Source organism: Rhynchophorus ferrugineus, unplaced genomic scaffold (assembly GCF_030347505.1).
Source record: "Rhynchophorus ferrugineus isolate W39M unplaced genomic scaffold, kcgeb_rfMv2 rfM5, whole genome shotgun sequence".
In the NCBI taxonomy this organism is placed as follows: domain Eukaryota; kingdom Metazoa; phylum Arthropoda; class Insecta; order Coleoptera; family Curculionidae; genus Rhynchophorus; species Rhynchophorus ferrugineus.
The window spans coordinates 18,114,100-18,140,537 of NW_027472584.1; the positions used below are offsets into that span (position 1 = coordinate 18,114,100).

The 26,438-nt window shown below is 31.9% G+C and overlaps 1 protein-coding gene and 1 long non-coding RNA gene across 5 annotated transcripts; one reads left to right on the plus strand and one right to left on the minus strand.

The window, feature by feature from the left end:
- Window positions 1-821: 821 nt before the first annotated feature.
- LOC143197028 (endoplasmic reticulum aminopeptidase 1) lies at window positions 822-25,080 on the plus strand. 4 transcript variants are annotated; one of them, XM_076405069.1, is made up of 15 exons: window positions 822-1,030; window positions 5,069-5,311; window positions 13,341-13,541; window positions 15,834-16,119; window positions 20,393-20,573; window positions 21,717-21,942; window positions 22,000-22,151; window positions 22,225-22,473; window positions 22,812-22,970; window positions 23,039-23,270; window positions 23,329-23,512; window positions 23,922-24,143; window positions 24,197-24,472; window positions 24,526-24,748; window positions 24,803-25,080. In XM_076405069.1, exons 1-15 carry the CDS (start codon window positions 937-939, stop codon window positions 24,944-24,946), a joined length of 3,072 nt encoding a protein of 1,023 aa, XP_076261184.1. In that variant the 5' UTR covers window positions 822-936; the 3' UTR covers window positions 24,947-25,080. The 4 variants fall into 4 exon arrangements, with proteins under 4 accessions (XP_076261184.1, XP_076261185.1, XP_076261186.1 ...); XM_076405070.1 differs by having other exon boundaries at window positions 13,353-13,541; XM_076405071.1 differs by lacking the exon at window positions 822-1,030 and adding an exon at window positions 4,888-5,068 and having other exon boundaries at window positions 5,141-5,311.
- Window positions 25,081-25,400: 320 nt separating this feature from the next.
- Window positions 25,401-25,909, minus strand: LOC143197029 (uncharacterized). The gene is made up of 3 exons (XR_013005911.1): window positions 25,796-25,909; window positions 25,656-25,712; window positions 25,401-25,540 (listed from the first exon to the last, which is right to left on the minus strand). It is a non-coding gene; the product is annotated as an uncharacterized LOC143197029 (long non-coding RNA).
- Between the last annotated feature and the right edge of the window lie 529 nt (window positions 25,910-26,438).

The following is a 26,438-nucleotide window of genomic DNA, read 5'->3' on the forward strand; positions in this document are numbered from 1 at the left end:
AGTGGACAATGCGACAAGGAATAACCATTTCAGTCGCGTCAGTAACCAGGCTGGGTAAAACCGGATGTCCTCTGGTATGGTCTCTGAGTTGGTCACTGGCCAGTCGGTAGGCTTAATGCCGAGGACCGTGGTTAAAACGTCCCCGTTAAATAGTAGGTCCAGTATAGCTAAACCCTCATTGGTAAAAAGGAAACTTTAAAATATATTAAAACATGTTTTAAAATTAATTTGATGTTAAATGAATATGTTGTACTAAAATGGTGTTAAACTGAAAAATAAAATAAGATGTGATGGATAATGATTTTCAGGTAGATTCGAGCTCGCAAAAAATAGTTCTCGTAAAATATATGACCTGTTTAAGACCCTCTCTCTAATAGCTTCGTCTTATTGCAAAAATCGAGATGGAATGTCGCATGCGCGACCGTCTAGAAATCAATATTGCATCACGTGGGAAATTCAGCGTACAAACCTGCAAATGAGACTGATGGGGGAAAACTGACATCCATTCCGTCAGGGAGTGAATACTAGGGGTAGACTGCTTGCCGCTAAATGAAAAATCAATATTTTATCACGCTTTTACCCCCCATGTGATTAAGCCCAGCATCCAGTGGCAAGCTTCAAGCTGACGATACGCGGGCTTTGGTCTAGTGAAATTTGAATTTAGATTCGTCCACATTGTGCGTAAACGTTATTCAAAATATGACCGTCCTATATCAGTGATTTGTGTAGTGTCGCTTGAAGCTCATCAACAGGTAGAGCTAGCATGTCTTATTCACAGATTTATATCGGTTTGTAGCTTTGATGTAGACGATCGTAATAATTATCATTAATTTATGAGAGATTGAGAGCGACATAGTTTGCTAGATCTTGCCTAGTTGCTAAATGTAGTGAAGTACAATGGTTTGCTGATCATTCATCAGTATTTTTGTCACCAAAATGCATTCGAATACTGGTTCGAGCCGTGACGTCATTCGCCTTGAGCCATTGGGGAAATTTAAACAAACTCAAAATGGCAATGTAAGACAACAAGGTGGGTGTATGTACACATTTATTTTCATTTATAGTCGATAAGCTAAGACAGTAAAGACATCTGCCTCATAGTTAGTATTTGGTAGTGACAAGATCCACCTATTAACGATAAAAGCAGCATTTAGTTAGTTCTCGAACTGAAAAGGTCAATTGCATGATGTTCATACCAACATAAACACGTGCGAGAAATTTACCCCTTTCACAGTGGCGTAGGTTTATATTTTATCCGACGTTTAATTGTCAGGTTCAACATAAACAATAACAAACCATTAATTTATCTTCAATATTTTATTTATAATATTATATTTTTAATTATATGTAAATTAATTTTTTAATCCACAATTATTATACTGTCTATTATATTGTACGTATATTGTACAACTATTATACAAATTCTGTCCATTGGGAAAAAAATGTCTTTGGATAGTCTCAATATCCCAAAAAATTCTGATATTTTCACAACAATGATAATCAGAAGGACCAAGATCATACAATAAATACAGTGGGTAAGGTAGAACTCCCCATATAAACGTTTGAATAGTTGTTCAAGTTCAATAGATATTACCACTTATAAAACATCCTATTCAAAACTAACATGTATTTTTTTATCTATAGATATCCACCGTAAGCTTTCAAAATCTCTTCTTCTTCTTCTTCTTCTTTCTAAAGCAGGCAAAATAGAGCTATAAACCAGCAAGTTATAGCGAAAAGATATATATTGGTTACTATAAAATAAATAACCTAAGTCCCAATAAAAGATTCATAATATAAATATATAATAGTAACAGAAGTTTCCAATATGAAGTAAATTGTACAACCTACCACGTAAATCATTTAATATTAATGTAGAATTTTTGTATTCTGCTACTATTATTTAATAATAAGTATTTATAGATAAACATTTTTATCATATATTTATGCTAGACTATGCTTTCTATATATAGTTATTTATAATAAGTAACCACAATATCAATGTTCAAAATTTGTTATACCATTCAACACAGATCCTGTAATGCAATGGAAAGGTTTACTTTTATTAGTGTAATTTAACTTTAAATATAAAAATGAGTATAGCTAAAATATCTATGTCAAATTTATATATTATAGATCAAAAATAGAATAAGGTATATCACAGGACTGGACATTGTTGTAAAATAAAACAAGATAATATTTATTTCAAATTGGCAATGAAAAGAAAAATTTTTCTTCAAATTAAGCATATCTCTCAATACTTTAAGGCTTAATTGATAAAACAACAAATTTTAGGTAAAATTCAACTTTATTATCATTCATTAATAAACTCTTCCTTGAGAGAGTTGCTTTCAAAATAGGCTTCAACCTGAATAATCACTTCGTCATTTGAAGCCGGCTTGGTGGCTTGGTGGCGCAGTGGTAAAGGCGATGGGACAGTCCTCCTACTGTTGCGATAGCCGCGGGTTCGAATCCTGCTGGGGCACGGTCGTAAATTTATATTTGTGATTGTTTAAAATTTGTGAATGTTCTAGGCAAGAGTGTAAAATCCGACAAAGAAAATGATCCCAGTCACGCCAGTAAACAGGCTGGTTAAGACCGGATGTCTTCTGGGATGATTTCTATAATTGGTTATTCGCCAGTCGGTAGGCTTTAATGCTGATGACCGTGGTTCGGAGCCCACGTTAAACTGTAGGTCCAGTCCAGATAAACCCATAATTGGTAAAAGGAGACTTTAAAATATATAAAACAACAATTTCGTCATTTGAGTCACATTTATTTCCTTGGACGGTTCTTTTTAGGTCTTCTTAGGGTTAGTAAACATTAGAGGTTAGATCTGAACTATGTATGTAATTATGCATTATTTTCAATCTGTTATTGTCTAGATCACTTTTCCTTTTTTATTATTTTGTTTTGGTTTTGCCTTTCCCAAGGCAGTTAATAAATAAAATTCCAATATTATATGAAAATATGTTGGTCATAATTTTGCTAACTGAAGTTTAAGTCTTTGGTCACTTTGAACAGCCTTCAACGGCTGCTCTCCATTTTTTGATTCAGATGTGTAGTAATGGATCAATAATTTAATCAACACACGAAATTCTTTATTATTCAACAAAAATAGCAAATGTTGTTCTACTAAAACTAGCGTTGGGAACTATCTACTAAAAACAGTCCATGTAGTCGATGGTAAAAGAACCTGCGAGTGCAAATAATAATTCTGAGTGAAATGCATGCTTCAACTGGTTCTCTATTCTAATTATTCTTAATTTTGGAGAGGAAAGGATGGAAACAATCGTTTGATTTTCTGTTTTCTATAGATCAGTTAATTTTAATTAATTTTACATTGGCAAGTGGCAGTGTGAAAAAAGGAATGGAATAATCACGTAATAATAAATTCAATTTCATTCCAATATGTGCTTTGGAATGTTTTTTTTTTCAACCATACCATAAGTGAGACGAAGATGTACGAATTCCTTCTTGAACTTTCTTTGTGGAAGAAAAGGAAAGAAATAATTGCTGACTTCAATTATATTCAAAAGAACAGTTTCATATAGAATTATGTAAAATTATTTTTATATTTTATATATTTGACTTGTTTGTAAAGAGGAATGGAGTAATGATCCCTAAATATTTGTATCATATTTTTATAACAACCGCACCATTTTTAAACAAAATAATAATTGTATTTTTCGTTAATCACGAATATTTTTATAAATATAAATTAAGTTATTAATTCTAAAGATTTGAACAAACATCGAGAAATTTGTAAGATCCTTAAAAAACCTAATATTTACCAAGATAATATGAAGTCAAAATTATTTTACTATTTATTAATTATATTATATATGCTTTCAGTCATATTACAAATACAACGTAAAATCATATAGTTACATATAAACATAAAATCGGCACATAATTTTCAATGTCGCGGTTAAGTTGACAAAACCAGTAGCAGAAAGTATCAGAAAATAGCCACTGAAAGTAGCCGACTGAAACAGTCGATAGTAAAAAGTAGTCGAACCTAAAATAACGACTGAAACAGTCTATAGTAAAAAGTAGTTGAACCTAAAACAACGACTGAAAGTAGCCGACTGAAACAGTCTATAGTAAAAAGTAGTCGAACCTAAAATAGCGACTGAAAGCAGCCGACTGAAACAGCCTATAGTAAAGAGTAGTGAACCTAAAATAGTGACTGAAAGTAGTTGATTGAGACAGTCAATAGTTCCCAACATTAACTAAAACCTCTATATCTTTAAAACTATGAGATTGACGCTCCAAGATGTATATGTCAGAAGAAAATATTATCAATATTATCAGAACAGAAACAGACATTTTTATTTAAGTAAGAACATATTAATTAATGGAATATATAATTTTGTTTGTCCTGGATTTTAAACAAAGCCTTATCAGATAATTTGATATTTTAATAAGGAGATAATTTTAACCATTAAGATAGGGGAAAAATGAGAAAATGCAACAGATTATAATTAGGTGCCGTGATCTGAATGAAATTAAAATTCTGTAGCACGAAGATAGTATTAAACGGGGGAAGCCCCTGTTTGGGTTGAAATAAAAAGGGGGAGCGGGTTGTTACGCCACTGTGGGGGTTTAGGAATGTCCGCGCGGGAAAAGAGGCGTGCGCAAATGATGCGAAAGAAGGCGCAGGAGCTGGAAGCCGCGCCGAAAAGACAACAGTTACACGGTCGACCTCATCATCAGAACACACGATCAAAAACGTCCCTTTTTCAAACTTAGACAAATATATCACGTATAGTACAATCGAAAATATCAAAACATCAAAAACCTTATATTAGTTTTCGCATTTCGACCAAAAACTTTCGTGTTCAATTCTCAATCAGACGTAGAGATAGCATGTAGATATAGTATTATATTTAGCCAGAACGTTTGTACGAAGAAGCATTTAGTGTGGAGGGCCATAATCAAAATCGCGAACCCTTCGTAAAGGTTTCAGTCGTAACTGGACTCCAGCACGTTGAGGCAGTTGTTTGGCGTCGGGACCACAGAGTGATGAGCGATCAAGATGTTGATGATGTTGCGTTTCTTACAGGTACAAATCATGCTCAAATCACCCACTCCATCTGTCAATCATCACCTCTTATTCATAACCCCTGTGACACAGGCGGTGTTGCAGGAACTGATAGCCCAACTGGCCAGCCCCAAAAGAAGAGCCTCTATGAAAATAACGGGGTGGCTGCCTGCAGCCATAATAGGGCACTCTGTATTGCTACTATCGTATTTGCTCTACTCTTTACTATTGCCATCATCATTGCTTTCACCGGTCCACAAAGCGGTAAGTTTCCCACATATTTTAACTATATTATAAGCGTCGTAAAATATATTATAATTAAGATAATAACATATAAATATTCTCCTTTTAAAACATATTAAAACATGGAAAATAAATAACCTCTAATACTCATATTTTATTTCAATAAAATTGAATAAAACATATCCATTAGATATATATTTTGAGATAATAAAAATGCTTCATAAAATGTACGACACATAATTGATTATAAAATATCTCGACCGCCTATCTACCTTACTAATAAAAATATAACTGCTAATAAACATTTTTACAGTATTATTCATTTAATTTTAATGTTATTACAGTCATTAACCCGTGTCAAGTAATAATAATTTGAAAGAATGCAGAAAATTAATAGAGGTATTACTTATAGTAATCTCCGGTCTAGGTAAAAACAATATTTAGTAATTGTTTTTGATATAAGCAACTATTAAATGTCAGTTTTCATCTATCAAATGTATTTTGAGCAATCGATAAACTCTGTTATTCTACCTACAAGGCTGAAACTGAAACTCAAACAAGCTTTATATCCTTCTCGTTATTTGACAACATTCGTCAGATACCATTAGTTGTTTACACATGACCCTTTTAAGGATGTATTAACTTTTGTTTGTATCAACAAAGCATCTAAAAATAAGCAAAATTATATTTTGACAAAAAGTTTATTAAATTTCTATATAAACTCAAAATATGTTTGAAATTTAAGAAGAGACAAACATATTCATTTATCTTTAATATCATTACCATTAAAATTATTAAAGTTTAGAAAACATTAAAGCAGATGTCCGTTAACATAAGAATGTTTATACTCTTAAATAGAATAGTAATTGTATTAAAACAAAAATTATATTGAATTAATAGCGTATTAAAAGCTATAATAAAACGAAAATTATATAGAATACGACTCAGCTAACCGTTGAATTCATTTATATTTTATATTGTATAAGCTATCAGAATCTTAGGACAGTTTGCAAGTTTACAGCTGGCCCTTTTGCCCCTTAAGTCGTTTTATTCCCCCGTTTCAATGTCCCCCTTCGAAGCACCCTTCTTGAATTTATAAAAGCAATGCGGTTTAGTTTAATCCCAATTGGCAACATCCTCGATCATTCCAAGATTGTTCTTTATCCTATGATATTGTTACTTTACTAAAACAAAGGAAAAATTAGCCAATATTATTTAGTTACATTGTATATACTTGGAAATTGAATTCGTTCTGAGTTATTATTTGTAAATTCAATGATTTATTATCAAAGAATACCTATATAGTTTTATTTCAAAATGACCACTATATTTCCACTATACTGATCAGAACAAGTAATAATCAAAAAGAGCAAAGTTTGGTGAATAAGGCGGTTTGAGTATGATTTCCTATTTATGCGTTTTCATTTAGATTTTTCACGAATTTTACAACATGTAGCTAAGCTTTGACGTATTGTTAATTTTAAAACGATAAAATGCCCTTGCAACTCATATAGATTAACTGATATCTAAAACTATATCTTATAACAGTTCGATTCGGCTTCATTTTTAAATTCCTTTATAAATTTGATTGTTTTCTTTATCGGTTCGAATCCTGCTGGAGCATGTCTGTAAATTTATATTTATGATTGTTTATAATTATTATTGCCCATAAGAAAAGGGTTCAAGATCCGATAGTAACCAGGCTGTGTAAGACCGGATGTCTTCTGTCTTCGTTGGTCCGGGTGGGATGATTTCTAAGTTGGTCACTCGCTAGTCGGTAGGCTTAATGGCGAGGATCGTGGATCAGAAGCCACGTAAGCAATAGATCCGGTCAAGATAAACTCTAGTTGGTGAAAATGAGGCTGTAAAATATTAATAAAGTAAATAAATAAAATATTGAAAGGAACTAAGGTTCGAAGAGCATTCGATAACTTTGGTAAGCACTTTGGTAAATACAGTAAAAAAAATTAGAAGTTATACTATAGTGACTACTCTTAAATGCTGCTTTGTTTCCAAATTAGAACTGAAATATATATATATATATATATATATATATATATATATATATATATATATATCCTCAAAATAAATGTATGATATACCATAAAAGTAATGCCAAGCGGAATAATTAATAATATTTAATAAAAACAGTTAACAAACAGAAAATCAAAGCTGTTTTAACAAAAAAAGTCCTTCAGTTTCAGCACTTTAAACCCAGTTCAAAATGCATACATCTTATCCTGAAGAATATTTGACGTTCAACAAAAATAACGCATCTTTTATTCCCGACGTATATTAAAGAGTATGATCTTGTTTACCAAGCGATAATTGATGGGTAAAGAACTGAAATGTCTCTAATTTTACATATAGAAATCCTTGTCTGAATCAACATAATTAAAGAGAACTGTATAAATACGTCGGGATTTTCTGATTTAAGTGGCGTTTCGAAAGAAATTGTTTACTTTTCAATCAGATTATTGAAGAATTATATTAATTAAAGCTGAAGCCATACACCTGCATTACATAATTTTATTATTTTCAAGTTGGTTCCTAAAAAAGGTTTTATATAGATTAAAAATTGATTAAAATTACATCTTAAAAAAATATAAATATTTTATTTATATTTAATGTTATTGGGTACAGATTTTATCATAAATTGGAACGTAAAGCAGGACCGAAAGAAAATATATTATTTTGAGCACAAAAATAACGTGAATAGGCTCAGTGTGACGCATTGCGTTCTTTCAAACTGCCTTGAATAGTGTATGGGGTTTTAACCCGTACAGTTCACAATATTTCGGTCATTAATTCTTAATGCTGAAACAATATTAACCATTATAACGTCTTTTTATTTTATACTTTACTGGCAATGGATATTGTCGATGTTCAGTATTAGTAATCTTGCTTGTGCCAAGTTAAATCGATGTACACAACAATGTATTAAGATCCGAAAAGTTTTTAAGTTGAGAGGTTGTGGTAATAAAAGTCTGTAAAGTTTCGACAATTCTCCGCAATACTTTTTATTCTACTTTAAACTTAAATGTATAAATCTCTGTCATTTTTATCGAACTCATTCTCTGTTACAAATTAATTACATATATTGTGGTTTTTTATAGTTAAAACCAATTGATACCGAAATGATATTATTGATTTACTGTAACAATAACCTTTCCAACGTAATTAATCTTAGTGGTATTTATATATTTTTCAAGACGTGTATTATTAGTGAGAAAAAAAATACCACAACCCTAATTTTCTTCACAAATAATGATTCTCGCCCAGAGTAATGTTATATTCATGGGAAGTAGCCAAACAAAGAATTAAAATCCAATTTGTATCGGGGTAGGCGTAAAATAAACAAATGACCATTCCTCATCTGATAAACTAATTTAATCAAAATTAGAACTATATCTAGATAAAATATTAGTATAGATGTTATGGTATAGTGAGTTATAAATAATGTTGACATTTAACATGTTAGTAAACTGACAGTAGATGATAGTATTATTTGATGTTATAATAGTAATAGTATAGTAATTTTTACGATAGTTTCTTTATGCCCTTCACCTTCTCCATTTGATCATATCTTGCTATTGATTTTATGATAAATAAGATTATGTTAATGCTATTGGAGATTTGGTAGGAAATTCAGAATTATATAAACTTTAACTTTCTTGTTATTTATTTCCTATTAGTTTATATTTTATTACAAGTAGTAAATTTATTTTTTATTTTTTATCATGTTTAAATATCAACTTATTAACTAATATAAATAATATTCATTAAGCTTATTATTAATTTATTACATGTAGTTTATTATCTATTATTAAATCTCAAAATCTAAGATCTTGGTTACGAGTAAACCTGTATTTTCTGGGATTATTACTACTAAACTACTGTTGTTTTGATACTGTAACTGTTATTTACTAACAGACTTCAGGCAATCTTTTGAGCTGGATTGCTTAATGTCTACCTGCTGATTAAGGCAAAAAAATTGTTTCACTACTTATCACTATAAATATGTAATTAATAAGATTCATTTGCACATTTAAACATTTTAATGCTTACTGTTTATGATAGTTTGGACTTTATTCAAGAATTTCGAGATATTTGGAGTGTTACTATTACTGGCACATCCCAAAATTTATATGTGATAAATCTACATTTGTTGAAATAAATATATATATATATATATATATATATATATATATATATATATATATATATTTACAAATACGATATATACGATACAATAAGAGATAAATACAAAATTTAATAATAGAGTACACTATACTAGTTTACAATTTGAAATATTTGTTTTAAATTATATTATTTTTTACTGAATAAATAAGTTTATATAGTGTTTATTAAAATTTATTTTGAATTGTATGTGGATCTGGAGCAGGTCAAGGTTCAACTGCTTAGAGGTCCATTGGGTATCAATCCATCTCTAACGAGGATCATTCAAAGGCAAAATTATATTTGCATATAGAACTAGATGATGTATAGATTAGTTGTAAAGGTTTCTTTTAAGCACTTTTGATGCTTTATCCAGATACATCCAGGTATAATATATTTTATTCCAAATATTGGCCTTCGTTACCTATGATTTTTTCTCACTTTGATGAGCGTTGTCGTGCTGAAAAATAACTTTTTCATATTTTTGGGCATATTGAGAGCATTTTAGCTTCAATCTCAGTCTCAGACTCAGTTACTCAGTTCTACACTTTAAAATGTCCCTTTGGATTTTGGATCCCTTTGCCGTATAGTGCCATGAATTTGCTTTTGCAACTAATCTTTAGCTGGCTTCCATTCATGTTTTGACCACTGAAGCTAAAATCGCCACTTATTAGAATCAATGTGCGTCAGAAAGTGTCCGAATCAATGTTCGCACGTTCTCCATATGCTTCATACAGTAATAGAAGGCCATTTACAATCTGGGCATCGGTATTAGCTTTATTATCCACAAATACTGATATGGTTACAGATTTTTTTTATTGTTTGAAGCTTTATTGTGAAAAATCGGTATAATGCATGGTATTCAAAGTATTATAGCGATTCCAATGGCATCTTGAATGCTTGCATTAGGTTTTAACAGCTCATATCATATCACACCAAGCTCATCTCACCAAATACAGAGCATTTACTTGGAGCCGTGGGTATTCGGCTTTGTCGTTGATGTTGATGCATGATCATGTTGTTGTTCCAATAATTTTTTTCGCTTTAGATTGTCTTTTCATCACTATTTATAAGGACACTTAATTGATTTTGAGGTATTTTTTATAAACTCTACGATTTATTGTGAAAAAATATGTATATTGTTATTTTTCAAAATTATTCTTAATTAATTATCATTTGTCTGGTAGTATTTGTTATATGTCTAATTAAAATTGTAGGAATACCATATTATTTAAAAAATTTTAAAGATTGTTGATTCTTAAAAACCTTCTAGCTTTATAACAATTTGTAATTTTGAAAAATTGCTATTTTAAATACATATTTCTAATTATTAAATAGATTATTTTAATTTGTATGTAACTGGGACACGACAAGGACGCGATCAAGTGTTAGCAAAACGACATAAGTGTTGTTCTGCTTAAAATCCAATTCCCCACCTATCGCTTATCAACCCCTTACATGACGAAGAGCCCTCAAAAGCAAAATTGCATTTGCCTATAGAACGTCAACTTTATGTCTCTACCGCGAATTAGGGAAAAAGAGGAAAGCGCCTCACAAAGCCGAAGGGGTTGTATGAACATGTTCTTCAGCTGACGCAAATATGAGGGCAGAATCTTTCATCGATTTTAACTTTTCTTGTTAATATGTCAGTCAGTCAGTGGTTTAGGGTAAGCTTTCGTTTAAGGAGCACGTGTCTTCGTGTAAAACATTTTCTGCCACCGTTCAGCCTTGCTGCGATACTCTCTTTTTAATTTTAGATTATACAAAGCCACTTTGATCTCATCCACTTTGTAATTTCGCTCTTATGTTTGACGGTTTGACATTAAAATTGGGGTTGTTTACAAGGTTAATGGGTGAGGGGGAGTGGCGTTACCAGGTCAAAATCAGCAACCCATTTGTTAAAATTGGTTCTAGTTTTTTAAATATTTCATAAATTAATGTTATTGAATTAAAAGTAGGAATAAGAAATGAACAGAGGTTAAAATAAATATTTTATGCAGCTTGGGATATGCCTCATGCTTTAGGGTATTAGCGATTTTCGGTATATCTTGATGTAGCCTGTCTCCTTGCCCGTTGCTCATGTGGCCGACGATTCGGAAGAAAAAATCAAGATGTGAATGCACAAAATGCATTTTGAGAGACATCCAGCTCCAATATGGTAGTAATTTTACAACAAATTGTCGATTACATGCTTGTAATCCGGATCAATGTTGTGAATAACACTTTGAAACGATGCTCGTGCTGCTGCTTTATCAGGCGTTAAACATGTTGTAAACTTTGCGTCAGCCATTAGTTTTCGAATATCCAACAAAAAACTTCAAACGAGACAAAAAAACCAGCAAACTACACATAAAAAAGTCCGGCAAATATTCCTTATTTGATTTTTTCGTATGAAAGTTTTGGAAACAACCTGGTTAAGTAGTGGCTTTGATACTGATGATACGTTAGGATATTTCTGTCGTGCTATTTTTTGCATTTATATCAAAGACATTGATCGAACAAAAGTAGCGATCATCTACATTATTTGTTATGCTGTTTTATGATGCTCATGCTGCTGCTTTATCAGGCGTTAAACATTTTGTAAACGTTGCGTCAGCCATTAGTTTTCGAATATCCAACAAAAAACTTCAAACGAGACAAAAAAACCAACAAACTACACATAAAAAAGTCCGGCAAATATTCCTTCTTTGATTTTTTCGTATGAAAGTTTTGGAAACAACCTGGTTAAGTAGTGGCTTTGATACTGATGATACGTTAGGATATTTCTGCCGTGCTATTTTTTGCATTTATATCAAAGACATTGATCGAACAAAAGTAGCGATCATCTACATTATTTGTTATGCTGTTTTATGATGCTCATGCTGCTGCTTTATCAGGCGTTAAACATTTTGTAAACTTTGCGTCAGCCATTAGTGTTCGAATATACAACAAAAAACTTCAAACGAGACAAAAAAACCAACAAACTACACATAAAAAAGTCCGGCAAATAGTCCTTCTTTGATTTTTTTCGTATGAAAGTTTTGGAAAGAACCTGGCTAAGTAGTGGCTTTGATACTGATGATACGTTAGGATATTTCTGGCGTGCTATTTTTTGCATTTATATCAAAGACATTGATCGAACAAAAGTAGCGATCATCTACATTATTTGTTATGCTGTTTTATGATGCTCATGCTGCTGCTTTATCAGGCGTTAAACATTTTGTAAACTTTGCGTCAGCCATTAGTTTTCGAATATCCAACAAAAAACTTCAAACGAGACAAAAAAACCAACAAACTACACATAAAAAAGTCCGGCAAATAGTCCTTCTTTGATTTTTTTCGTATGAAAGTTTTGGAAACAACCTGGCTAAGTAGTGGCTTTGATACTGATGATACGTTAGGATATTTCTGCCGTGCTATTTTTTATATTTATATCAAAGACATTGATGGAACAAAAGTAGCGATCATCTACATTATTTTTCTATTATCTCCATAATATTGGCACACAAAATGAAAAGGATACATTTTTACCAAGTGACCATTCACCATGTACACATTTGTTCAGCATAAAACAATTTCGGTACCCATGGCTTTATTTTTCTGACCTTTACTGAGCATATGACATCCACAAACGTAACAAAAACACTTTAATTCAAGTTCCAAATCCAAACCGTTGCATATTCCACCATGCGCTCGAAAACTAGAACCAATCTTGACACATGGAATGAAGATCTGAGTTCAAGATATCAAATAACATTAAGAAAAATTGTCATCTGTTCGTGTCCAAAATTTGACTGGAGTTTGTATACTTGCGTAATTTATTATTATTAAGAAGATTAAACCTTTATTATTTAAATTTGTCCGACTAAAATTGATATACTTTTGTAAAAAGCTTTATTTACAGACTGCACATGTGCTGGAGAGAAACCACCAAACTACGTCGATGAAGGGACAAACTTGACAAGAACTTTTATACCGAGAGCTACGAATGGACAAATATTCCCCTGGAATAATGTTCGTCTTCCTACCACCTTGAAACCATCTAAGTATAATTTGACCATTCATCCAAATCTCACAACATTAGAAGTAAGAGGTAAGTAACACAAAGAAGTAATATAAAATAAGAACTGTATATTAATGATTAGAATTGTTTAGAATTGCTATCTATTACTAGCCACTGGTTTTTTCCACCCTTCTAACAGCATTTGAACGCGAGCAGTGAAAAATTACGTATTTTTTGATCTCGTTCAACAGTTAATTCGATTATATTCATAAAAATGATCTGCTCGAGCACTTCTTATTTAAATCATATGACACAACTCAAGAATAGGAAATAATTACAAACGGAAAAACCTAATAGCTAGTTTTTATCTGGGTTTCATAGTATATGGGCAAATATTTTCATGTTGCTTGTAATTTTGTCGTTTTCGTTTTCTTATTCAACGTTCGTCCCTCTTTCGAATTCGTCCTCTTCGATTTGGCTGTGGTATAAGCACTTCGATTGCATCTTCAGGTCTCCTTAGGTTTACTTCTCATTATATTAATTGAACCGGGACAAACAAGAACAGTAATGACCATATGTGAATGCAAATCCTGAAAAATGCAATAAGTACAGTTTTTCCAAGTTAATATTCTGGTCTAGATGTTATCAAATTTTTTTAATAGAAGACGAAACCAAAATCCATTATTAATAAATATAGAGGGATAAATAATATTTTCACTACATTTTAATTAGATAGTTTGAATAGAACCTGAGATATTATGTCGATTAGACTGAAAAAATTAATTTGGGTAAAAGCGTCTGAAAGTTTGAGAGGTTTCGATTAGTGTAACGCTGGTAATGGTAGTTGCTCAAAAGTTTATACTCACGTTTGTTTAATCGGCAATCCTTAATCTATTGGAGATTCTTCTATTTCAATGACCGGCGGTTCGGTTGGCATTCCCAAATCCAGAAAGCAATCCAAAAAGGTTCGGGGATAGCAAACCTGCTATCTGATCTGCCCTTCTAGCAGACGTCCCATCTCCATCAAATGCTTATTTTACAAGATGTTAATTCGGTCCGTACTCCTCTATGGATCTAATGTCTACTTCAAGTTTGTTACACCCAACCAGGTCAAACGGCTTCAAGTTTTTCAAAATAAGCTCGTCAGGAGAATATTAAACGCTCCATGGTTTGTCAGAAATAATCAAATTCATAGGGAAACTGACACTCCAGAAATTAAGCACTTCATATTTCAATCATTCCACAAACAACAACTCAGCTCAAGTTCTTCTGACAACGCGCTTGTTCGCGAGCTGGTCGACATGCTGGGAGCTTAGCACCGCGCCACCGCCAAGCTCCCCTCCCTTTCCAGGCTGAAACGACCTCATCCGTCGCTACAGTCATAACTTTTGCCCCCATACCACAGTATCCAGTTGTGTGTTAACTCAGAATCGCCGAGCCCTCGTGCCCAATAACGGCTGCCCGATCAGCGGATGCCATATCCCCAAATTTAATGCAGTAGCAGTAGTGATCCACAGGGGTCAACTGTGAAGCGGTTTCGGCTTCTTTGGAAACAGCAAGAACTCGCAGGTCAAACCAGTAAATCCAGAATTTCGTCTAATAAATTTAATATTGATATTGTCAAAATTAATTATTTTAATAACTCATTATTGTTTTGAGTTTTTGAGTATGTATGAAGTTAAGTATATTAGAGTTTCCCCAGAGGACTCGTCTTCAGATAGTTAGAAACAGTCACCCAAAAAACTCCACACAAAAGTCGGTGTAACTGGAAAAGAAATTCGAATACTGAAAAACTCTTCTGGACACATGTTCTTAAAAGTCTAAATTTTAAAAATATAAAAATCAATTATTTTTTTTAAAATCAAAAATCAAAACCAGAAATACCCCTTAAAAACTAAATGTCTTATTTATCTAATTTATCTTCAAATAATCCTTAATTGAAATTTGTTTCTTTTGCAAATTAGCTCTTACAGCAAAATTAAGTCACAATTCCTAGTATATTAAGGAAATTATTATTAGGTACTTGCATGTATTTTAATCAGCGATAACAATTATAAGTTATTCAGTGTATAGATACTCTAATCATGGGACCTCCAAAATTGTATTACTTTTACATGTGATGACATTAATCCAAAAGGAGGGTAAACGTTTGTAGAAAATTATGGAAAATATTTTGATTAACTTTCTGAACAAATGTCCTTTGTAAAATGAACAAATTATCAGAATACATGCAAGTACCTAATAAGAGTTTTTGAAATCCGAAATAAAATGTTCTAATAATGAACTTAAATATAGTATTTATTTATATTAGACATGTCTCTTCTCGTAATATTACTGAAACTACAATAAATCAAATAATTTATTACTCAAACTCTATTTTAGGTCAAGTGTACATTGAATTTCATTGCGAGAAAGATACACATTTTATAGTACTGCATAGTCAAAATTTAACTATCATGGACAAACTAGTTCAGGACAAAAGAGGACATAACTTGACTATCGTAAAAATACTTGAATACGCAGACGGCCAACAATTGTATATAGAAACCAGGGAGAAGTTTAAGAAAAGACATAACTATACGTTGACAATTAGATTTAATACTAAGCTTAATAAAAATCCGACTGGTTTTTATATATCAAGTTATACAACCAGCGATGGAGATCGAAGGTAAGTGATAAAACCTTTTACAATTTTTTTAAACATAATATGGCATTTATAGCCCCTCCAATAAAACACGTTGCCTAATTATTATCAGTAATATTTTAAAGCATTTTGCGAAAATATGGTTGACTAGTACCAACCCAATTCGAATTTTGTAGACTGATTCGGTTACATATTCAGACGCATCAGATAGCGTCCTATCTCTTTTTAACTAGGATAAAATGAGAAGGAAAATCCAATTCAATATATTCGATGTCATCTTTGACGTGCATTGGCCTTGTTATTGGACAGTCTATATAGCAAAGTTGTTCACATTTGATATATTAGCTTTCCGGTTGATTAGAACTATCCGACGATTCGACGTTATAGATTGCATCTTCAGGATATGAACTTTGGAATCTCTGACTGAATCTCTTATAACCAAGTTACTCTATTTTAAGATTTGTCTGCCACGACTGGACCTATGAGATCCTTGCCTTTTCTTTGTCTGTTGAATAATTAAAAACCTAAAGGGATGGTACGCCATATAGGGTTGGTTTTATCTTGTGGAATAGCCAAAACCTGTGCCTGTATCTATCCAGTAGTCAGCCAAAGATGACTGATCTGTATGTCCATGTCACACATCATTGATGTTTCTTGATCTTTGTACTTAACATTCTTCCAATTTTTCCTATGTAAGGTTCCCCATATTCACAGTGAACCTTGTACATTTAAGGAATTATCTCAGACATTCTCCTGTGGGGTTTGAATATAACTTTGTTGTTGTGTTTCTCCTGTACTTTTCCGAAATATTTTTGATAGTAGGTGAGCATTGGTTTAAGCAAAAAAATAACGACGTGAATTCGTTTAAGTTTAACCTCATTTGTAAAATCATTAACTTTTTGAATGAATGATATTTTCCCAACGTTTTTACAATTTTCAACAGGCTTGTTTCAGTCCTAATTCACTTACCACCCAGCTATTTTTTCAGGTTTACAAACAGGCAATGGTCGCAGTGGGCTAAATCTGGAGAATATGCTGCCCAATTTATGAATTTTTGCCATAACGATTACATACCTGTGTACTTCCGTGCTTTATCTTAATGAAACAAAACGTCTTTCTTCGCCAAATGCATTCGTATTTGCTTCAAATCGATATCAAGTCTGCTCAAAATCTTTAAATATTATTCGTCGGTAATTATTTTACCATTTTCAAGGTAATCGATACGAATGATATCACGTGCATTCCAAAAACTGTGGCGAACCGACAATCCCTTGAGCCTAACTTGAGCTTCTTTGATGCATTCACTCGGGAAAACTAACTTATATTTATCATCTATCTGAAAGTACTAGGAACTAAACACTATGAACTATTGTATAAAATGTTGATGTTAATTATCATGACCTTATAATTTGACAATTTTTTTGCTATTTTCGTTCAAGTTACGTAAAATCGAAATCTGTAAAAACAAACTAACAAGTCAATTGAAAAGTCCCCTACCTACTATAGTAAAACACATTTTTTGGCAAAATTAGTTTTTTTTTATTCAACATAAATCCCTTCAGGGGTGATACACTGATTTCAGCGATCCTCTAACTTTTCGATGCCATTTTTGTAGTACGGTTTGTCCTTTGCTTCAAAATAGGTCTCAGTTTACGCGATCACATCTTCATTCGAGGAAAATTTCTTCCCAGCGATCATTCTTTTGAGATCTGAGAACAGGAACTAGTCGCTGGGGGCCAGATCTGGAGAATACGGTGGACGAGGAAGTAATTCGAAGCCCAATTCATGGATTTTTGCCATCGTTTTCATTGACTTGTGACACGATATATTGTCTTGGAGAAGCAGCACTGTCTTTTTCTTCAAATGCGCACGTTTTTCAGCGATTTCGTCCTTCAAACAGTCCAATAACGCTATGTAATAGTCGCTTTTGGTGGTCCTTTCTTTTTCAAGGTAGTCAATGAAAATTATTCCATGCGTATCCCAAAATATAGACGCCATAACCTTGCCAGCCGACTGTTGTGTTTTCCCAGGTTTTGAAACGGGTTAGTCGTGGGCAGTCCACTCAGATCACTGTCGATTGGATCCATTGTCACATATCGACCGAAAAACTCGGGTTTATTACGCTTGATCATCTTTAAACACTGCTCCGAATCATCAATTCGTCGTTGTTTTTGGTTAAAAGTGAGCTCTCTCGGCATCCACTTTGCACAGAGCTTTCTCATACCCAAATATTCGTGAATGATATGATGTACACGTTCAGTTGATATCTTTAGAGTGTCTGCTATTTCACTCAATTTCAATTTACGGTCATTCAAAATCATTTTGTGGATTTTTTAATGTTTTCATTGGTAACAACTTATTTTAGGCGTCCCCTGCGTTCACCGTCATCGGTGCTCATTTTACCACGACTAAACCTACTATATCAATCCTTGATGGTTGATTTTCCTAGGTTAGTGTCCGGAAACTCTAAGAAATCTGTAGCCTCAGTTGGTGTCAGATTTTCCATGTATTCTTTCATTCATTAGTCTTGTTCATTATTAGTTAACTCCTTATTGAATTTTTTTTCTTCAGTTCTTAATTGTTGCCAATTATTTTTTAGTTCCTTTTTTCGCCATTTTGTACTGAAAATTTTTCTTGGAGATATCTCACTGTTTGAAGTCTCAAACCATGCTGCCTCCTGTATATTATTTTAATGATTCTGGCTGCTATTCTATATAAATTTTCGATACCCGATATTCGATTTTTAAAATAAACGGTTACTTAAAATTTACGGTCATTCAAAATCATTTTGTGGATTTTTTAATGTTTTTATTGGTAACAACTTATTTTAGGCGTCCACTGCGTTCACCGTCATCGGTGCTCATTTTACCACGACTAAACCTACCATATCAATCCTTGATGGTTGATTTTCCTAGGTTAGTGTCCGGAAACTCGGCATCAAGCCAAATTCTTGCTTCAACTGTATTTTTCCGTTCAAAAAGCAATATTTTATCAACACGCGAAATTCCTTTTCATCCATTTTTTTCACAATAACAAAAGTTGCTTTACTCAAAATGCTATAATTCACAAACTAATGATCCGACAGCTGTCAAATTTATACACGCATCTTGTGAGGGCTGAGGCTAACTAAAAAACGTATGGATTTAATTCTAGTAGAGCTATATATGTGTCAGGCCGGGGACTTTTCAATTGAACTGTTACGATCGACATTCGAAATAAGAGACGTAATTACTGTAGCCATCATTTTTAACGCCCTCGAATTTAAAATGTAAAAGTGATTTAACCGTGTGCGAAAATCTATATGTTAATCTCGGTCCAATCTCCGGTTATAATATTGGGAAACTAAGTTAGAGCAATCTCAACCCTCCTGTTACCTCCAAAACCGACTAATCGATACATATGTTAACTGAGGGTGAGCGTAAGAGGGAAAATATATTAACGACAGCAATCTACCAGGTTATCTCCTATCGACCATTGCAGCTCTATGAAATTGTCCAGAAATGCGAGAGAATGGACATTTTTCCAAGGCAAAAACCATTAAAGGAAAATCGATGCTATGATCAAGCTCTATTTAGAAAAAGAGATAAAGATTTATGGCGATGATATCGTTTGGAATATTGCTGAATAGGCTATTATTAAAAACGATTTTATATTTCAATGATACAGTACCTTAATGGATAAATAATTTTAAAAATTAGATAATTTATTAATTAATGATTTAATAATAATAATGTACCAATTATTGTTTTCTGATTTCATCGAGAATATAGTCAGAAGATTAAAAAGAGTAAAACCATTTGATCTAACTCTATGAAATTTCAGTGCACATTAACACAGTGACATATATTTTAAACCCAAAGTATCGTAGAATAAGTACTCAGTAGTTTTAAAACCGTAGCAAATAAGCAAAAAATAAACAAAAACAATTATAAAGAGGAACAATTTTATAGCATCATGCATATTTGACAGCATAATATTAAATAGGTTAATGTAGTCTGGATTTTGTGGAAAAGTTTATACCGTATACCGCAGGATTAGCTTCGTTGTTTCATGAAGCGTAAAATTAGTTTCAGGATTTTATTAAGGCCGTATTAAATAAACGAACGAATACTTACCAATTCTGTTTTGTTCAATTAAGAATTTGCCTCGAAGCCGTATATCCTTGAAACATATTATTATGTACAATATTTTTACTTTTAATAAAATATTTGGTTTAAACGTATGCTGGTTTTGACGTTATATTTTAACAAACAGGGCTTGTTATTACGATGTATTCTAGTGGAATTATATGTTTTAGATATCTAGCTACGACAAACTTTGAACCAACTTACGCACGAACTGCCTTCCCATGTTTTGACGAACCCCATTTCAAGGCCAAATTTAAACTAACTATTTTTAGAGACAGATTTCATATTGCCCTTTTTAATACTCCCGTAGTAAACACCGATGACCTAGGATTTTACATGGGCACCGGTTTGGTAAGAAAAACCATTATTGGTTGTTCAATAAGTTCGCGGTTAACCGTTATAAGTTTACAAAATACTACAAAATTACAGCCTACAAAATGCAAAATTCCATGGGAAAATATTTTAAAGTTCGAAAAGAGTATGCAGTCAGGAGTAGCTAAATCAGGCGAATAAGCTGGATGTTGAAACAATTCGTCCTTTAATTTGCTGATTATAGTGATGATTTTTTGGGCTGTATAAACATATGCTTTATTTTGCCCAATTTTCTTCTTTTACTTCTGTAAATTAGGTTCTTTAATTCGCTCAAAATATCTTCCTTAACATTATATTTAGTGGGTCATTAATTTGGCATGTCATTATATCATATCTTGGAGCTCTTTTACCATTAATTTCTCCCATTATTATTTGTTTAACTTCTCTGATTTGAAATGGAAAGTTTAGGAAATTGGTAACTTTATTTTCTTCGTCTTTAGCTAGCTCAGACGGGAAAAGCTTAAATACATTTTTGTGATTAGAGAACATGTCAGCCTTTTCTTCGTCAGCCATCAAGGGGGTAGGTCTATTGGAAATAGGAAACTCAGGAAATGGGGAATTTTATTTTCTTAATTGTTTTTAATAGGTGGATTGTACTGCTGAGGCATGTTACTTTCTATAATGAAAAATCTGTAGCCTCAGTTGGTGTCAGATTTTCCATGTATTCTTTCATTCATTAGTCTTGTTCGTTATTAGTTAACTTCTTATTGAATTTTGTTTTCTTTGGTTCTTAATTGTTGCCAATTATTTTTTAGTTCCTTTTTTCGCCATTTTGTTCTGAACATTTTTCTTGGAGATATCTCACTGTTTGAAGTCTCAGACCATGCTACCTCCTGTATATTTTTTTATTGATTCTGGCTGCTATTCTATATGAATTTTCGATATCGAATAATCGATTTTTAAAATAAATTTAGAGAAATGATGTTTTTCGCTAAATTCCAAAAGTTAGAATAATAAATTGAGTGTAATCATGAAATTTTGATTATGATTTTATGAAATATAAATTATTAAAAAACAGTCCGAATTTTTAGTTCAGGTCTTGATGAATAGATAGCGTTCGTCGAACTTATTGAACAACTTAATATGTTGAAATAAAAACTATGCTCAAAATTCTTATTTTAGTTAAGCGATGACTTCCAAGAAACCTCAGAAATGAGTACATACCTTGTAGCCTTTATAGTATGTGATTATACAAACTTAAGAAAGGAAACCGAGAGAGGATTGTCAGTATCCGTATATACGCCTCCTCCATCCAAAAACCAATCTATAATTGCATTAGATACCGCCACTCATATCTTAGACTTTTTTGAATCATTTTTTGGCATACCATATCCTTTACCAAAATTAGGTGAGAACAAAAGTAAAACAAACAACATTTGAATGTAATATAACGCTCTTCTTTTAGATTTGGTGTCTATTCCGAATTTTATCGAAGATGCTGCTGAAAACTGGGGTTTGATTACCTTTCGTGATATTGCTTCATACGATTCTACACAGCCCTCCACATCGGTTGAACAATGGATAGTTAAAACCATTACAAGAGAAATAGTACAACAGGTAACAACAGTTTATTTAACCTTTATGACGTGAAAAGACGATTAATAATTTTTCTTTTATTGTCTATTTTAAGTGGTTCGGAAATTTGGTTACCATGAAATGGTGGGATGATCTGTGGCTGTTCCATGGTTTTGCTACGTATTTGGAATACTTAGGCGTGGATAAATATTTTCAAGAATGGAAAATGATGGATCAATTTATCATAGACAAGACTCAGCCAGCAATGGCTCTAGATGCTTTAGTTAGCAGTCACTCTATAAATACCGCTGTGCAAAACCCTTCGGATATCGATAATATTTTTGATACTATTTCTTACAGCAAGGTAAGATTCACTGAATCAATTTGCAGTATTCCAGACAAAAAAAATAATTTAATTGAGCAAATATGTAACATCCATACAGTATTCATTCAAATCGATTATTAAAAACAATATTCACAATTGCACAACCAATGACAGAACTTTTGTCAATATTTCTTAAATCTCGCTGATTCACCCATAATTTCGCGACACCACTTCAATTACAGATGCGAATACAAATATCTGAAACATCCCTAAATTATTTTCTATACCAGCTAGCAATTTAATATACAAAAACATGAAAGTTAATTCGTAATCTCGAATTATATTTACATTAATCATAAATAATATGTTTTCCACAGGGTGCTGCAGTTATATATATGCTGTGTAACTTTTTACAAGAAGAAATTTTACAGAATGGCCTTAACGATTATATTACAACATATAAATATTCAACAAGTGACATCAAGGAGATATGGAATGTTTTAAGCAGAAATACGAATGAATCCATTAATATAAAAGTAAGTTCATTTTCTAATTACATACTTATGTATGTATATTATGTATGTATACTATATATTTATTTTAGACTGTTATGGATACATGGACACATCAAATGGGATTTCCTCTTGTCACATTAACCAAAGAAGGAAATGAATTATCAGTAACACAAACCAGATTCTTACTGACTGCCGATATAGGTAACAGCACCTATTTACAGCCAAAATCAAAATATGATTATAAATGGTATATACCCTTAACATATATTACTAGTAACGATAGTGAGGTGACCAACACGGTGTGGTTAAATATGACCGACAGTAAGTATATTTAAATATAAATTTAGTCTACAGACGACTCTAATTAATTATTTTGTAGTTCGATTTGAAATAGATCCCGAATTGAAATGGATCAAGGCTAATGTTAATCAAACAGGTTTTTATAGAGTTATGTACGAAGAAGAGATGTGGTATGCATTAATAGATCTTCTGAAAAATAACCATACTGTATTAAGTGCAGCAGACAGAGCAAGTTTAATTGACGATGCTTTCACTCTGTGCAGGTAATATAACAGAAATTGCAGTCGTTTATTAAAATTTAGCTATTCATACATATATAACCATATATACCAGTAACGTTATTTTCGTTTAAACTTATAATTAACTCCTGATTTGTAAAACCTTTCCAAAATTTGTATATTTGGTTGCCGTACCAACATAAAGTTTAGATTAAATTTATTTTTAGAACTAATTTACTAAAAGCCTCTATATATAACAAATTTCAGTTCTTAATCATAACTTCGTATATTAATTCACATTAAGTATATTTTTTCTTTGGAGTTAACTTACAATTTTTATTAAAACATAAATTCTACCGTCTGTATATTTAGTTGCCGATGTTTGAGATACAATTGAATTACTTAATTTAAAATATTGAATATGAAATGAAATTTTAATTTACTTTACTTTTAGAGCTGGTCTACTAAAAGCCTCTATACCTTTAGAACTATCTTTATACCTAGTTAAAGAAAAGGACTATGTACCATGGGCTACTGCCATAGAGCACTTCCAAAACTGGGCAAGGCGAATGTCGGAATCTCTTCCATATAAACTCTTCCTAAAATATATGAGGAAATTACTGAAACCGATTACTCAATATGTAGGTTGGAAAAGTTCTGGATCTCACATTAATCAGTAAGTTCCAAGGTAATGTTCCCGCAACTGATGCTTATAGTTACGTATTGCAGACTCATACGAGCTAAAGTTTTGTCAGCTGCGGTACTATGCGAACTCAATGAAACAGTAACCCACGCAAAATCCCTCTTTCAAAAATGGATGCTTAATAATGAAACTTTAGATCCAAATTTGAAAGAAGTTGTTTACTCAGCGGGTATTAAATTTGGTGGGATGGCCGAATGGCAGTTTTGCTGGAATGCTTATAATAGTACGAACATAGCAAGTGAAAGAATACTTCTTTTAAAGGCACTTGGTCAACCTAGAGGAGATCCTTGGCTACTTCAGAGGTATTTTTTTTAAATAAGTTTATGGACACTGATAATTATTATTAATATTGTAGATATTTAATTGAAACCCTGGATAAAAACACTATACGTCCAGAGGATGTCACAATTGTTCTGGAAGTCGTAGCCGCAAACCCAGAAGGGAAACTTTTAGCATGGAGGCATTTAAAAGCCTATTGGCCCACAATGCACTCCCTGTTTGGAAATTCTACCACCATGATGGGTAGTCTCATATCAGCTGTAACCGCACATTTATCTACTCCATATGATTATTATGAAGTAAGTTATATCATATTACATGTAATCTCAAGCTTATTATATGTATGTTCATAGGTTACGACTTACTTCAATGGAATGAATGTTGGTTCTGCATCTCGAGCATTACAGCAAAGTTTGGAAATCATACAACTAAACATAAACTGGCTCAATAAAAACAAAGAAGAAATTTATACTTGGTTACGTAAAAATCTAAACTAAATGTTTATTTCACTGTATGACAAATCAGGTATAGATTAAAAGTCAATGAGTTTAAACAAATATGAATTTGTTTTTTATAGGGAAATTGTAAAATGAGTAAGCAAACTAGGTATAAAGAATTCTAGAAAAATGTAATTTAATAACATTGCAAATTCACATTTGTTCAAAGGTCCAAGTTTATTTAGGCCAAAGATATATACGTGATTTGTTAGACAAACTATTTTTTCATTGTGATGTATTTATTTAACATATTTTTGTTTGTGATCTTATATTGATTGATATTTTTATATTTTTATAAATGTATATAAGGAACAAAAACAAAATCATAGATGTGCTATTTAGTATGAGATGATTTGTCAATGTTAATATTATATGTGAATTAAATATTATTTTTATACTAGATATTTCGATCTATTGCCTTCAGATGTTGTACATATTCGTTTTTTATTTTTCCATTTCTAATTTTTAACAGATGTCAGATATTAGACATATTTGTCTCCTTTGCAGTATACTACACTTTAAAATATCCATTATTTACCGTTCTTATGTATAAATTAATACATATTTTATGAAACCAAATATATTTTCCAGTTCCTACAACATAACTTGTTTTTTACTAAACCCAATTACAATTTCCTATTATTAGAATTTTCAAGTAATAAGAGCTACAAATTAAAAAAAACAAATATCGAATGCTTATTATATTTACCTCATCTTACTGAATGTTTCATGAAAAAAAAACACTTTAGAAGGAATGAACTCTAGCCTAAAAATAAAAATTAAGGTACACCCTATCTTTAAACTGAAGACTACATCACAAATACTAGATCTCCCTGGAATGTATTCTACCTTGAAGTTAATAATCTTGATTCAAGATAAGGCCTTATTGAATGTTACTTTAAAAATGGGCCTTTTAAAATGTATGTACTCTACCTTGAAGTAACAATTCAGATATAACCCGTCTCTTACTGAATGCTACATTAAAAATAAAATATTTTAGATGGAATGTACTCTACATTTAAATAACAAATCCCATAACTTGTCACAAGACGAACACTTTGAAGTAGACTACATTCCTACTAAAATGTTGCATGCATCATTGAACAAGCATCTGAATTTTTTCTTGAAGGTATAGTATATTCCATCTATATTGTTTTATTTTTAATGAAGCTCCGGTGACGGGGTATATTCTAATTTTAACAACAAGGTAGAGTACATTCCATGAATATGTTAAATCTTTTATGAAGCGTTAAGCCCGGGGACGGGGTATAACTTAATTTTTGCTTCAAGGTAGAGTACACTTGATTTCATTTAAATTGATATGTTTTGGTTCATTCTGTGCAGTGACGGTGTATATCCTATTTTTTAATATTTTTTAATATAGTATATTCCGTTTGAAATGTCAATAATATAATAAAGTCTTCAATCCAAAAACAATTTATATACTTATATCTCAAAATAATAATGTTATGTTCGATCAGTTTGTTTGGAA